At 62.8% G+C, this 14,969-nt stretch overlaps 1 protein-coding gene across 1 annotated transcript; it reads right to left on the minus strand.

Moving 5' to 3' along the window:
* Nucleotides 1–1,457: 1,457 nt before the first annotated feature.
* On the minus strand, nucleotides 1,458–13,953 carry XRCC1 (X-ray repair cross complementing 1). Its single transcript, XM_030543360.1, has 17 exons — nucleotides 13,835–13,953; nucleotides 13,022–13,114; nucleotides 12,034–12,141; nucleotides 11,652–11,810; nucleotides 10,761–10,841; nucleotides 10,339–10,456; nucleotides 9,896–10,032; nucleotides 9,130–9,250; nucleotides 8,704–8,920; nucleotides 7,527–7,643; nucleotides 7,171–7,270; nucleotides 6,665–6,839; nucleotides 6,514–6,568; nucleotides 6,090–6,229; nucleotides 5,746–5,836; nucleotides 4,900–4,975; nucleotides 1,458–4,335 (listed from the first exon to the last, which is right to left on the minus strand). The coding sequence occupies exons 1-17, from the start codon at nucleotides 13,883–13,885 to the stop codon at nucleotides 4,222–4,224; spliced, it is 1,953 nt and encodes a 650-aa protein (XP_030399220.1). The 5' UTR covers nucleotides 13,886–13,953; the 3' UTR covers nucleotides 1,458–4,221.
* Nucleotides 13,954–14,969: the final 1,016 nt, after the last annotated feature.

The raw sequence follows: 14,969 nt of genomic DNA on the forward strand, positions 1-14,969 counted from the left end.
GAGGCGGTGGAGGTCCCACAGCTCCCTGTCCCCACGGGCAGCGGGTACCCCGCAGCTTCTGACCACGGCAGGCTGAAGTCATGGCGGTGGCTGGAAGTCACCGATTCCCTGACTAAAGTAGACTGAATCCTTAGTAATTCTCGGTAGTTCGTTGTACTCACACTGTGTTAAACCACCACACTTTCTATGACAGATGAGACAGGCTCGATTCTCCACGCCTTAGGCCCATCTCTCCGGGGCTGGCTGGTCTCCGTTCCCGTCTGTCTTGGAACAGTTCCTCAGAGACATTGCTGTTCACCCGACCCCAGCTAGTGCTGGGTCTCTTCCAACCCAGCTTTCACCTGCCGTGCCTAACACGAACCCATCTTCTTCCCACCTGGCCAAACCGCCCAAGCTGGATCCCCTCCGCGGTTCTAGAATTGGTGCCAGCTTCACCCTTCCCCTAAGTCGGTCGTTCCGAGCACGGTTCGGCCTTGTTTCCCCAGTTGAATGGGTTTATTCCCATTCTCTGCACAATCTGCCCGTCGCGTCCTCCATCCCCAGCATTGGGAGCTCTACACGCTGCAGACCCGATTACCGACTCCTAGTTCCGACTTGTCACTGTGCGAACCAGCCTCCTCCCGCAGATCACGCCTCACTTTTCCTTACGTACTCTGCCCCTTTCCTGCTCTGCTGCTAAGATCCCTGCTGAGTTCCCCATTTTCCTGCTGCAGGGCCTGGCGCCAGCCTGGCCGCCACTGGCTGTAAGACTTTGCCAGAGACATGATAAATGACTGATTAGTTGTGTTAATTATTAATATTGTTGTAAAGCCCAGATTGCACGTTTAACGAACGGTGACACATTACACCTAGCCTTGGGTCAGTTTTGATCAGTAAACATCGATACAAGTCAATTTCACCCATGCAAATCGATAGAAAAATCTTTCTGTCAATGAGCATCGAAATGTCCAGACGGGCGACGTGAGACCAGCACTGCTGGGGAACAGAGCGGAGCTGGAGTTCAAGGTATTTGCTTTGTCCACGTCGACCAGGTGCGTTTTAACGGGCAGAAAGCTTTCACTTTTTGAAATCAAATAATTATTGTCCGAGCCGCCCTGTTGCGTGACTGCCCCGTAACCTCTCGCAGCAGTGAACGTTCAAATCAGGAGAAAACTGTAAAATGCTTTAAATAAAAAACTGAGATGTCAAAAATTATAAAACTCAAATTGTCAAGCCTAATTATAAATTAACCATTAATTATCGCTATATATTCTCAACAGATCTTGGATGATAGATTATCAGTGATCAGTTACCAATTATTATAAGCAGGTGACAATGCGTTGGGTACAAAACGATAGTTGCTCAGTAAAATCAATCAGATGAAAGAATGTGACGGAAAAGAAATAAAAAAAATAAAGATAAATTGTGAACTGGGAAATTTCTGTAGCAGGTTACAAAAAAAAGTTAAGTAACAAAAATAACTTTACCCAGATTTTAATTTTAAAAATGTTGTAGGTGAAATTTAACTAATTTGCTAAAAGAATTGAGAGAAAATACTAAACAACAGAGTAAAAAATAAATCCCCCTTGAGGGGGATAAATCACTGGGACAGGGCTGTGATCCAGCCCAAACCCTGGTGCTGTAGGGGAGCTGGCACCGCTAGAAGGGAAAGGCCCCGTTCCCCCTCCCCCCCCCCGAGCCAGCCAATTCCACACCCTCGGGCCAGCGCCCCAATCCCAGACCTGGACGCTTCTTTGGATCAAGGTGTATCCCCCCCCCCCATCTTGTGGTGAAAGCAGCAGATTTGTGGGGGGATGCGGGACCAAGGAGTCCTGGGCAGCACTTCTCACCTCTTATTTCTATGGCCCCAGTCCAGGACCCCATTGCGCTCACCCCAGTCCATGACTGGACCTTATTAAGTGTATCAGGGTAGGACTGAGGACCCCACCGCGCCAGGCGCTGCACAAACACCGAACACGGAGACACTCCTGGCCCTCCAGCGCTCACCACCTAAGCATCAGCCCCCACCAGCCCCCATGCCTAGATTTCCATCCCCGTGGGGCTGGGGATGCAAAGTTCAGGTGCCCTTTGTTCTGAGGGACCCCCCCCCCGCCAGGGGGCAGCCAGGGTTGACCCATTTATAGAAGCTTCTTCCAGTGTATTGTGTGTGGAACCCTCCCCACATACACCCCATGAGGACGGGGGGGGGGGGAGGAGGAATTCACTCGTTTTCTTAGTACAAATGGTACCCTGGCAATCTAAATCTAAAAATCAGTAATAACTCTCTGTCCATCTGTCCTCTGTTGGAGGGGCTGACCCTCCTGCCCCCCAAATACACACACCACCACTCAGGGAGTCTTGAACTCCCCAAAGCACAAACTTCTCCAGAACCCCTCCTCGAGGTTCCTGACTCCAGCTCCACAGCCCTTCATCAAGGTCCGACCCACAGCCCCGTTATCCCAGCCCTGGGCTCCCTTCCCCAAGCTCTTCCAGTTCCCCTCCTGCCTCTGTCCCTGGACCCACCTCTCGGTCTCTCTCAGCCCCACTGCGTCATTTCTGCCACTCGGGGGCCACACCTGGGCTTGTTAACGGGTTTAGTTAGGAAAGAGAGACACTGTCCCTGCAGCAAAGGACAGCCCCACCCCCCCCCCCAGACCCCCAGGTGGTGTGGGGAGCAGCTGAGCTGGGCTCTGGCTCAGGACCCCCATACACATCTCTTCTCCCCATGGCTGGGCTGAGTCAGGAAAGCACCATAGGGCACTCGGCTGGATTCCCCTGCCCAGGCCAGATCTGAACATGCGGAGACCCCCCCCACACCCCTCGCTAGAGCTCAGAGGGGGACGGAGGAGTTATGGCTCCACAGCTGGAGATGGGGGTCATGCAGAAATGGGGCAGCCGAGGGGATGGAGCGTGCATGAGTTTCAATACAGTGAGGGGTGGAGTGTTCAGCTTTCATGGCAGCAGGGACACTAACCTTTCCCAAGCAGCTCTGGGGGAGGTGGGTTCATGGGGGCACAGAGCTGGGGGGCTGAGCCGCAGCAGGTCTCCTTTCAAAGAAACCTGGGGGGCAGAGCAGGGCCCCTAGCGTGCCCCAGGGCCACGCCTCAGCTGCGGCGTGAGGTAGGGGGCCCAGGACTTGTAGCCTGAATTCCATGTGGGGCCCAGGCCAGGGGCGCAGGGAGACCAGACCCACCCCCACTAAAGTGGGTTTTTAAACCAAGCTTCTCCTGAAAAACAGTTTATTTTGCTCGAAGAAAATTCTGTATAAAAGAGCTTCCCCCCGCCGTGCCCCCCAAATATGAACAGTGCCCCAGGCTCTGGGGCAAGAGAAAGGGAGGGAGGGGAAACCATCCAGACAGACCCACAGCAACTGGGAAACTGACCAGGGAGCGGGAGTGAAACTGACCAGACACACCCACCTGCGGCCCCTCCCACCAGCCTGAAACTGACCAGGGAGAGAGGGAAGGAAACTCACCAGCCTGATTTCCTTGCCAGAGCAAATGCTAAGACCTGAACTCACTCCTCCACGGCTCGGTGGAAATTCACGGTGCGAAGCAGCCCCCGGCCGCACCGATCCCAGGGCAGCCCCCAGCCACATCGATCCCAGGGCAGCCCCCAGCTGCACCAATCCCAGGGGAGCCCCCAGATGCCCTGGGATCAGGGCAGTAAGGCAGGGAGGGAAGGTTTCCTGCATTTCCTTTGGGTTGGTAAATTCTCTGGAGTTTAGCATCTAACCCAGCCCCTCGGGTTCCCCACCCCCAGGCACAGATTCTGGCCAGCTGAAGCCACATGGATTTAACTGAAAAGGGAACTCACACGGGTGAAGGGGACGGGCGGGGAGCCCACATGGCTGCGGACACCGGTTCGAAGGGATGTGAGCATATGGCAGGTGAGCAGCAAGAAGCCGGGTTCAAATCCCTGTAGGGGCGTCCGCGCACACGATCAATTCAGGCTTAACCCGAGGGGTGGAAATGACAGCGCTGGCGGAAAAGGGGGTGGAGGCGGGGGCGGAGAGTGCCTTGGAGATGAGGGGGTATTTTGAGGGGAACAGGGAGTCTGGCCGGGGGAGGTGGATACATTCGGGGGGGGCCCTGCCATTGCCATTGCTGCAAACAGGAGGCTGAGGCAGGGACCAAGAACAGTGAAAACCACCCCCGCCCGGCGTGGCGTCTGTACACAGGAGAGTGCCCAGCCCCCCCGAGTCCACACCACCCTGCGCCAGCGGGCTCCCCGAGCGCCACCCTACGCTCGCGGCACCACCACGTACGGCTGGTGCGGGATGAGCCGCTGGCGCTCGCCGCAGGTGTAGATCCAGCGAGGGCGGACGAAGGAGAGGCTGGCGTTGTCATTCAGGGCCTGCGCGGGGTGAAGGCAGGGCCGTGAGAGCAGAGCAGCAGGAGTGTTGGACCAGCCCCCCCCGCTCCGAGCCTCTAGCCCCCACTCCCCTCCCAGAGCTGGGGAGAGAACCCAGGAGTCCTGGCTCCCAGCCCCCCCGCTCTGAGCTCCTAGCCCCCACTCCCCTCCCAGAGCTGGGGAGAGAACCCAGGAGTCCTGGCTCCCAGCCCCCTTGCTCTCACCCACCAGCCCCCACTCTCCTCCCAGTCAGGGACAGAACCCAGCAGTCCTGGCTCCCAGCCCCCCTGCTCTGAGCCCCTAGCTCCCCACTCTGCTCCCCACCCCCCGACCATTAGACCCCACTCCCCTCCCAGTCAGGGACAGAGCCCAGGAGTCCTGGCTCCAAAGACTCTAGTCTACACCCTGCATTAAACAGCCAACTGCCATAAACAGGTTAAAGGCTCCCTGTCCCCTCGGAGCCAGCCAGCCCCCTGCCTGCTCCAGGGGAGGACCCGTGTACCTCACCCACTGGGGGCGCTATTCGGTGCTGGGGGGCAGGCGAAGAGCAGGGGGGGCCCCTCTCACCTCCTCGAAGGTGTCATCCCACTCCTGGGCCGTGATGACGTAGTTCACCCGCTCGTTCATGTAGCCCTCCACCTCCCTGGGAGCAGAATGGGAGTGAAAACCCCTCATTCCCGACCCCCAGCCCCCCTCACTCCCGACCTGCAGCCCCCCCAGCTCTGCCTGCGCCTCTCACTCCTGACCCTCAGCTCTGCCTGCCCCCCACTCCTGACCCGCAGCCCCCTCGAGCTCTGCCCACCCCCCCACTCCCAACCCCCAGCCCCCCCAGCTCTGCCTGCGCCTCTCACTCCTGACCCTCAGCTCCGCCCGCCCCCACTCCTGACCCGCAGCCCCCTCGAGCTCTGCCCACCCCCCTCACTCCCAACCCGCAGCCCCCCCAGCTCTGACCGCACCCCTCACTCCCGACCTGCAGCCCCCCCAGCTCTGCCTGCGCCTCTCACTCCTGACCCTCAGCTCCGCCCGCCCCCCACTCCTGACCCGCAGCCCCCTTGAGCTCTGCCCACCCCCCCACTCCCAACCCGCAGCCCCCCCAGCTCTGACCGCACCCCTCACTCCCGACCCCAGCCCATACTTCCATTGGTTATGAAAGAATTGCTCGCTGAACACAGCCATGTGTCTGGCACAGAGATGCAGCTGTCTCTGGGGTGGGACACAGCACGGAGGCTGTTTAACCACCTCCTAGCAACAGATCACGCTTAGGACAGCAGTGAGGGTAATTTCATAACTACGAAGGGGACTTCGGGAGCTAAACCCACACCCTATGGAATTTCACCCGGACTCCTGGGTTCGCATCTGGGTGGAGGGACCAGCTGCCCTGACGGCCTGAGGCCCCTGTGGCCGGCCCCTCACCCGTTGAACGCCGTGATGTAGCGATTCAGGAGGCGTCGTTCCTGGGACGGGAAATCTCCATACAGGAAAAAGCGTTTGCCCACAAAGAAATCTGGAGAGGAGAAAAGGGGTTAACGTAAGGAGCTGGACGCTACAAAGCCGTGTGGGCGTCTCCCTGTCAGATTTGTGCCGTGTTCACCCATGGGACTCACTGCTGCAGGGTGTTAAAATCTCCATGTGTTCAACTCAGACTCACACCCACCAGAGGAGATGGGCCCCGGGCCCCACTCCTCGCCCCCAGAGAAAGCCGGTTCCCACCATGGGGCTGGACGGAAGCCAGAGTCCCCATGTCCCACCCCACATACCAGGCAGCTCCGGGATGGGCTGATCCGGCTCCTCTTCCACATCCGTGTTCTCCTCCGTGGAGCCGCCGTAGGGGTCATCGTCGGGGTCCGGCGTCGCCTCCCGACCTGCTTGCTGCTTCTTGCGGTGCTCCTCCTCCACCCTGCATCAGGGAGCATGGGTCAGCTCCCCCTCCTCTGCCCCACTTCACCCCTCCCCAAGCCAGTGATAGAACCCAGGAGTGCTGGCTCCCAGCCCCCCTGCTCTAACCACTACACCCCACTCCCCTGAGCTAGAGAGAGAACCCAGGAGTCCCTCCCCAGAATGAGCAGGGGGGGGGCGATCTCCCCCCTAGGGCCCTTTTTCCATCCCTCCTGTCCCCACCCCCTCACTAGATCAGCCCCCATGGCCCCCAACTCACAGGTGGCCACGCTCTGCTGTACCCACCTCCTCAGCTCGTCGTCCGTGTCGCCGGAGTCGCCCTCCCCACTGTCTCTCGCCCCTGGAGAACAGGACGGGAAATCAGTCCCAGCCACCCCACAGCACTGGGGGATACCTCCCAGGGCAGGGAGCCAGGACTCCTGGGTTCTCTCCTTACCTGCGGGCTCTCCGCTGTCTGTGGAGGCCAGGGAGCTCTCCTCCCCGGCCTGTGAGTTGCCGGCGTGGGCCCAGGAGGTGCCGGGCTCTGTCTCCTCCCCCGAGGACTCACCCTGAGGCGGCTGGGCCCTGGCAGGCGCCTTGCCCTGGTGGTTGGAGCTGGGCAGCCCGGCTCTCTGCAAGAGAAAGGTCCAAGGGAGGGGGGTGTCTGCGCGAGGAGGTGTCACAGGGGGCAGGGGCTTGGGGAGCTAGATCCCACCCCACCCCCAGAGCTGGGGAGAGAACCCAGGAGTCCTGGCTCCCAGCCCCCCCTGCTCTAACCACTGGACCCCACTCCCCTCCCAGAGCTAGGACAGAACCCAGGAGTCCTGGCTCCCAGCCCCCCCTGCTCTAACCACTGGACCCCACTCCTCTCCCAGAGCTAGGACAGAACCCAGGAGTCCTGGCTCCCAGCCCCACCCCACTCCCCTCCCAGAGCCAGGCCCTGGCCCACCTGACGCCCCCTACCTGTCGGGGGGAGGGGGTCTTGCAGGGCCGGGCGGGCGACTCCTCCTCACTCTCCTCTTCTTCCTCGCTGCCTGAGGCGGGCGGCCCGCCCATTAGGTATCTGCCAGGGTACACCACTCGGTTACCCCCAAACCAAGTGAACCCCCAGGAACCCCCTCATCCCCAGGCAGTCTCCCCCACCAGGACTGAGCCCCTGGGATCCAGCCATCACTGATTGCCCCCATGAGTGACCCCCAGCACCGGTCTAGCTCCCCATCTGACCCCTGATAGCATATAACCCTGAGCCTCAGCCATTGCTGATAGCTCCTGGATGGCCCCTCACAGCCCCACTGGCCATGGGGTGCCCCCAGCCTCACCGTTTGCAGGGCAGGCGCCGCCGGGCCCGGTGGCAGTCCAGCACCCACTCCTTGCGCACGATGGTGCCCCCGCGCCCCTTCACCTGGCTGTACTTGGGCGTGTTGGCGAAGGCACAGCTGGGGGGAGGGAAGCAGAAGGGAGATCAGAGAGGGGCAGGGGTAAGGGACCGAGCACCCCCCACACACAGCCGTTTGGAGGCAGGAGGCATAGACCAAGGCATGAGGACTCCTGGGTTCTTTCCCCAGCTCTGGGAGTGGAGTGGGGTCTAATAGTTAGACGGGGGTGGGGGAGGGCTGGGAGCCAGGACTCCTGGGTTCCTTGCACAGCACACAGTTGGGAAGGTCCACCCATGATGCTCTGCTCCTGGTGTCTGACTGCGCCCCGGGTTTCCCAGGATGCACTGGGTCAGGACTAGGCAGGGTTAATCAGGCTGGACAGTACCGGCTGCATGGCAGAAGGTTGGGGCCCACATTAGGGTGGGTGTTGTTGGGGGTCCAGTCGGGCTGGTCAGGCGGTGCCAGACGGAAGGGGAGAGGTAGCCAGAGGTACCTACGTGAAGCAGGCGCTGTCGGGGGTCCAGTCGGGCTGACTGGGGGCACTGGCCAGACGTGGGCGGGGAGCCAGTGGTACCAATGTGAGGTGGGTGTTGTCGGGGGTCCAGTCGGGCTGGCCGGGCAGGGGCGGTGAGCCGGCGATACCTACCTGAGGTGGGTGCTCTCAGGGGTCCAGTCGGGCTGCACCGACCAGGTGGGGGCGGGAAGCTAGCGGTACCCACGAGGCAGGTGCTGTCGGGGGTCCAGTCGGGCTGGCCGGGGGGTACCGGCCGGGCGGGGAGCCGGTGGTACCCACATGAGGCGGGTGTTGTCGGGGGTCCAGTCGGGCTGGCCGGGGGTACCGGCCGGGCGGGGGTGGGGAGCTGACAGTATCTACATGAGGCAAGTGCTGTTGGGGGTCTAGTCGGGCTGGCCAGGGGGTACCGGCCGGGCAGGGGCAGGGAGCCAGCGGTACCTACATGAGGCGGGTGCTGTCGGGAGTCCAGTCGGGCTAGCCAGGGGGTACCGGCCAGGCAGGGGCAGGGAGCCAGCGGTACCTACATGAGGCGGGTGCTGTCGGGAGTCCAGTCGGGCTAGCCAGGGGATACCGGCCAGGCAGGGGCAGGGAGCCAGCGGTACCTACATGAGGTGGGTGCTGTCGGGGGTCCAGTCGGGCCGGTACTTGGCGCCCATCTCCAGCGCCTTGTCCCGCAGCTCGGAGCGGAAGGGGTTCTGGAAGCCGCTCAGCACGAAGACCGTTCCCTGCAGGAGGCGATGAAAATCCTCCCCCGCCCCCTCCGGCGATGGCTCCTTCGGCTGCTTCTTGGGAACTGGCGGCTTGCGGGGGGGCGGCTCTGGGGCTAGGGGAGGACAACGAGGGGGTAGCAATAATACCCGCCTAATGGGACACCTAAGCCAACTGGAATGCCCTGCCGAATAAGTGACAGATCCATCCTCCCCTCCCTACACTGTACCCCCCTAACCCTCTCCATAGTAGCAGCAGACCTCGATCGGTCACACTGTGTAAGATGCACAGCGCCAGGGAGAGAACCCAGGAGTCCCCTCTCACCTTTGGGCTTCTTGGGGGCTGGCTGCGTGGGGTGAGGGGCCTCGGCGTCAGGTTTCTGAGCAGAGAGGGGGGATGAGTTCTCCTTGCTGAACTCAAACTTCCTCTTGGTGGGAGCTGGATCCTGAGCGGGAAGAAAAGTGGGTCAGAAATGAAAGGTAAATATCTGGTATGATCTGCACTGGATTCCTGAATGCAACCACCTCTGGGGGGGGGGCTGTTTATCCGGGATCCCTCACTGGGTGCTAAGATGCAGCCACCTCTGGGGTGGGGCCTGGTGCCTATTTACATAGGGATCCTTCACCGGGGGTTGAGGTGCGGTTGCTTTAAGATAAAAAGTGAAGGAGAACCCCGTACCCAAGCAAACCTGCAACGCAGCGGATTGTGGGTACCCAAATGCAGTCCCCACTGAAGGGATCCGGCCCGGATACCAGGGTTCATATAGACAACGACATTCCCAGGCCAGCAGGGCCAGCTGTGCCCGTCAGCCTGCTCCTGAGAGCCCAGGCCACAGACTGGCTCCCGAATCACTCCTAGGGCCGATCTTACTAAGGAACCCCCCGTCTCGACTGAGAAACTGCCTAGGACGGAGAATCCCCCGTGCCCCTCGGGGACGTGTCGCAGTGGCTCATTCCCCTCCCTGGTGAGCACTGGGGCCTTATTCCCAGGGTGAATAGACAGATGGGGATTTACCACTGGAACTGGCCCCCGGGTTCCAGCAGCCCCCCGCCCCTGCGAGGGAGCAGCCGCGCCCGGCCGAGGACTGTACCTTGGGGGAGGTTGCGGCGTGGCTGGGGGAGGTCCTGGCGGAGGGTTTCTCTGCAACAGAGGGGGAGGAGGCGCTGGGTGTGCTGGCCTGGAGGGTGGCCACAGCGTAACTGGGGGACGATTCCTCCGTCTGCGGGGCTGCACGGGAGAGCAGACAAGAGACGTCGCAGCCAAAGCATGTGGAGCCAGAGCTAACTGGCAGGGGACAGCCCCTGGAAACCAGCATCTCTGGGTAACCACCAGCCCCCACTCCCCTCCCAGACCAGGCAGAGAACCCAGGAGCCCTGGCACCCAGCCCCCCCCCACTCTAACCACCAGCCCCCACTGCCCTCCCAGAGCCGGGTAGAGAACCCAGGAGTGCGGGCTCCCAGCCCCCATCCCATTCTAACCCAATAGACAACACTCCCTCCCCCTCCACCCCCACCTCTCCGGGGTTCGTGGTACCTCTGGGCGGTGTGAGAAGTGGTTTGCTAGCTCGGCTGAAGAACAGGGCCCCGGGCCTCATTGAGGCAGAACTGCTGTCCTCGTCCTTCACCTTAAAGTGGCCCAGCTTGGTCACCTTCTGTATGGAGAGAGATGCACAGGGCTGGGCTAGCTGGGGCTGCGGTTCAGGAGTGAGGGGCACCGGCAGAGCTTGGGGGAGGGGGGAGCCCGTGGCTGGGCTAGCAGGGGGTTGAGGGTCAGGAGTGAGGGGCACCAGCAGAGCTGAGGCGGGGAAAAGGGGAGCCCATGGCTGGGCTAACAGGGACTATGGGTCAGGATTGAGGGGCACTGGCAGAACTGGGGGAGGGGAGGAGGGAGTCCGTGGCTGGGTTAGCAGGGGCTGAGGGTCAGGATTGAGGGGTCCCGGCGAAGCTGTTACTCACCGGGGAGGCAGATTTTGACTGGGTTTCGTTGTTTTCGGGCGGCGAATGGAACTTCACAAAGGACAGCCCATATGCCAGGGTCTATGGGGAGATCAGCCAGAAAGAAAGTGACCCATTGGCAGTGCTGGGGAGAGAACCCAGGAGTCCTGGCTCCAAGCCCCTCCCCCCCTCCACTCTCCCCCCACTGTGACACTCTGCACCCCATGTTCACCAGTTTTATATGGAAGGACACTGAACCAAAGGGGTGGGTGGGGGTGGTCCCAGGCTGACAGGAAATCCAGCTTTTGCTTTTAATGTCACTTAGCTGGGTAAATTAGGTATTCACTTCCGTGTTTATCTTCTATTATGTTAACAAATTTCTCTGACTGTTCAGCCCAAAGCAGTGTGTTTGGACGGAAGTGTTTGGGAACCTCCCCTCGGCAGGTGCACACTCCATTTCCTTTGCTGGGATTTCTAGGAGCCCGTGCTGGCCAGGAGGGTGCTGAGCAGTACGAGACACACATTTCTGAGCGACAAGGCCGGGACTAAGGATTTGCGGGTGCCGTATGTGTGTAACTCACGAGCGGCTAGGAGAACACTCCTGTCGCTCAGCTCGGGGCGACTTTACAAGCTGTGGGCTGTGAGAGTCGGCCAGGACTGCAGGCAAAGCAACGTCAAAGAGAACCAAGGGGACACAGCTATTCCCCAGTCCAGACTGTATCCCGGGGAACGTCACACCCGCCCGGCTTGAGCAGGGGGCCCTGACAGCGGATCACGCACTCCCTGCTATTCTGGACTGCCCACTTGCACTCCTCCACGTGTAATCCCTTCCACCCTGCCCGGCCAGTATGCCGGGGTCCCCCGACCAGGCTGTACTGCGGAGCAGGGTCCCAGGGTCGGGAGGGGTCCCACCTTGGTGTAGGGCTGGGTGCAGACAATTTTCACCCGGTCCCATTTCTTCTCGGCTGCTGCTTTCACCAGCTTGTCCGGGCCAAACATCCGGACCCGGTTGAGGTTGGTACCAGCCTTGCTCTCCGAGGGCGACATGAAGGATGAGGTGACCAGCAGCACCTTGGGAGGGGACCAACTGGGCTTAGAGAAGCCTCCGTAAACCCCTGACATCCCCCCAACCCCAAATCCTGTCGCTGCCTCAGTCCTAAGAGATTAAGCCCCCTGGGGTTGCTCAACTGGGCCCCACCCCACACGATTCACTGAACCAGGTCCATCCCTCTGCCCCCGACCTTAGACCTGGCAGCTCCCCAAAGCCCGGCACGTGCAGCTTCCTCCCCCTCACCTCGTAGTCCTGCTCGCTGGGCGAGGCGGAGCTGCCGGCCAGCACCTCCACAAAGGCCGAGCCCTCGTTGCCCACGTCGATGCTGTGGATCCGCTCCTCCTTCTCGAACTGCCGCGGGACCAAGGGGGGAGAGTCAGGGGTTGGAGATGTGGCGCCCACCCAGGGTCCACTTCCCACCCACTCCGGGAACCCAGGAGTCCAGGCTTCCCCCTTCCCCCTCCCGCTCTAACCACTACGCCCCCCTCCCCTCCCAAAGCCAAGGAGAGAACTCCGGAGTCCGGGCTCCCCCTTACCCCCCCTCCCACAGAGAGACCCCAGGAGTCCGAGCTCCCCCTCCCACAGAGAGACCCCAGGAGTCCGGGCTCCCCCTTACCCCCCTGGGACAGACCCCAGGAGTCCGGGCTCCTCCTTAAACCCCCTCCCATGGAGAGACCCTAGGAGTCCGGGCTCCCCCTTACCCCCCCCTCCCACGGAGAGACCCCAGGAGTCCGGGCTCCCCCTTACCCCCCCTCCCACGGAGAGACCCCAGGAGTCCGGGCTCCCCCTTACCCCCCCCGGGACAGACCCCAGGAGTCCGGGCTCCCCCTTAACCCCCCTCCCACGGAGAGACCCTAGGAGTCTGGGCTCCCCCTTACTCCCCCTCCCACGGAGAGACCCCAGGAGTCCGGGCTCCTCCTTAACCCCCCTCCCACGGAGAGACCCCAGGAGTCCGGGCTCCCCCTTACCCCCCCTCCCACGGAGAGAACCCAGGAGTCCTGGCTCCCCCTTACCCCCCCTCCCACGGAGAGACCCCAGGAGTCCGGGCTCCCCCTTACCCCCCCGGGACAGACCCCAGGAGTCCGGGCTCCCCCTTACCCCCCCGGGACAGACCCCAGGAGTCCGGGCTCCCCCTTACCCCCCCGGGACAGACCCCAGGAGTCCGGGCTCCCCCGTGCCCCCCCCGGGACAGACCCCAGGAGTCCTGCCCCCCGGGGTCGGGGGGTCTCACCTGCAGGATGACCGACAGCTGCTTCTCGCCCGCCTGCGCCGCCTTCCACTTCCGGTAGGTGTCGGCCTTGAGCAGGTTCTCGGCGCAGTGAGTCTGGGGGGGGGGGAGAGAGCGTCACCCCCGGGATGGGCTCTCCCGTCCCCCCCGCAGGGAATGGTCTCCCCCAGTCAGCTCTTCCGCACCCCCATGGGGAATGGTCTCTCCCGCCCGCCCACAGCCGCCCCGAATGGTCTCTCCCAGCCCCCCCCCGGAATAGTGTCTCCAGCCCGTCCCCCCCGGGAATGGTTTGTCCCAGTCCCCCCAGGAATGGTCTCTCCCGCCCGCCCCCCCCGGGAATGGTCTCTCCCAGCCCCCCCCGGGAATAGTGTCTCCAGCCCGTCCCCCCCCGGGAATGGTTTGTCCCAGTCCCCCCGGAATGGGCTCTCCTGCCCGTCCCCCCCGGGAATGGTCTCTCCCAGCCCCCCCGGAATGGTCTCTCCCGCCAGTCCCCCCAGGAATGGTTTGTCCCAGCCCCCCGGGAATGGTCTCTCCCGCCCGTCCCCCCAGGAATGGTTTGTCCCAGCCCCCCCCAGGAATGGTCTCTCCCGCCCGTCCCCCCCGGGAATGGTCTCTCCCAGCCCCCCCCCCCGGGAATGGTCTCTCCCGCCAGTCCCCCCAGGAATGGTTTGTCCCAGCCCCCCCAGGAATGGTGTCTCCCGCCCTTCCCCCCCAGGAATGGTCTCTCCAGCCCGTCCCCCCCAGGAATGGTTTGTCCCAGCCCCCCCAGGAATGGTCTCTCCCGCCAGTCCCCCCCAGGAATGGTCTGCCCCTCACCGGGTCAGCGCTGCTCGCGGACACCACATGGCGGATCCCGATCTCCGGCATCCCCGCGCTCCGCCGCCGGGCGCCACCGCTGCCTGCGCCCGGAAACAAAACTCTGGCGCCCCCGGAAGTGGAACCGCTCTGCGCCGCCCACTCTATGCTCGCTCGGTCCTCCGAGACGCTCTGCGCAGGCGCCGTTGCCCGGCGAGCGATTGTGCGCGTGCGCAGCGCCCGATCCAGCCCGAGACGCGGCGCGCGTGCGTGCTTCCTTCGCGCCTCTTTCGCCCGGGCTCCGCTCCATCGCGGCGCATGCGCCCCAGCTGACGCCTGCGGCTCCAGCTAGTGCGCATGCGTCTTTCCCTGGTATCCCCTCTCGCCTCTGTGTCTCCCCCTGGTGGCGCAGAGGTGAAGTCGGGTCAGGGCGGATGACGTGGTGCAGGGGGCGGGGTAGCTCAGTGGCCCGCTGAACCCGGGGTTGTGAGTTCGATCTTGGGGGGGGCCAGGGGGGTACAAGTCTGGGGGTTGGTCCTGCTGCTTTGAGCGGGGGGGGGGGGTCCCGTGCAGCCCCCCCGGTCTGTGCTGGGGGGTCCCGTGCAGCCCTGCCGGTCTGTGCTGGGGGGTCCCGTGCAGCCCCCCCGGTCTGTGCTGTCGGAGCCCCGCCTCCCCGCAGCGCGGTGCAAGACGGGCAGGGGGCTCGCACCGCCACACCTGGCACCTGTGCACAGACGTGCCCCCCGAAGAGTCACCCCGCCTGGCTGGGGCAGTGGAGAGCCCCCCCGAAGAGTCACCGCCGCCTGGCTGGGGCAGTGGAGAGCCCCCCCGAAGAGTCACCCCGCCTGGCTGGGGCAGTGGAGAGCCCCCCCGAAGAGTCACCCCGCCTGGCTGGGGCAGTGGAGAGCCCCCCCGGACTGAGCCGGCCCATTGCCGGGGGCACCGACTCTCTGCAGGGAAGGGAACTCTTACTGTGCTCCGTGTGACCGTGAACCGGCCGGGGGCCTTCGTTCCTTACCGGAGCCTGAGTTCTGCCCTACGCCGTGATCCTGTTGGCTAAGAACCTCCTGCTCTACGCTGGCCTAGAGTCACGTCTGACTGCAGAGTTGGGGTGCAGGGCCCTCTGGCTCTCCCGGAGCCCCACATGGGTGGACTA

The sequence above is a fragment of the Gopherus evgoodei genome, unplaced genomic scaffold (genome assembly GCF_007399415.2).
Source record: "Gopherus evgoodei ecotype Sinaloan lineage unplaced genomic scaffold, rGopEvg1_v1.p scaffold_31_arrow_ctg1, whole genome shotgun sequence".
NCBI classification, from domain to species: Eukaryota; Metazoa; Chordata; order Testudines; family Testudinidae; genus Gopherus; species Gopherus evgoodei.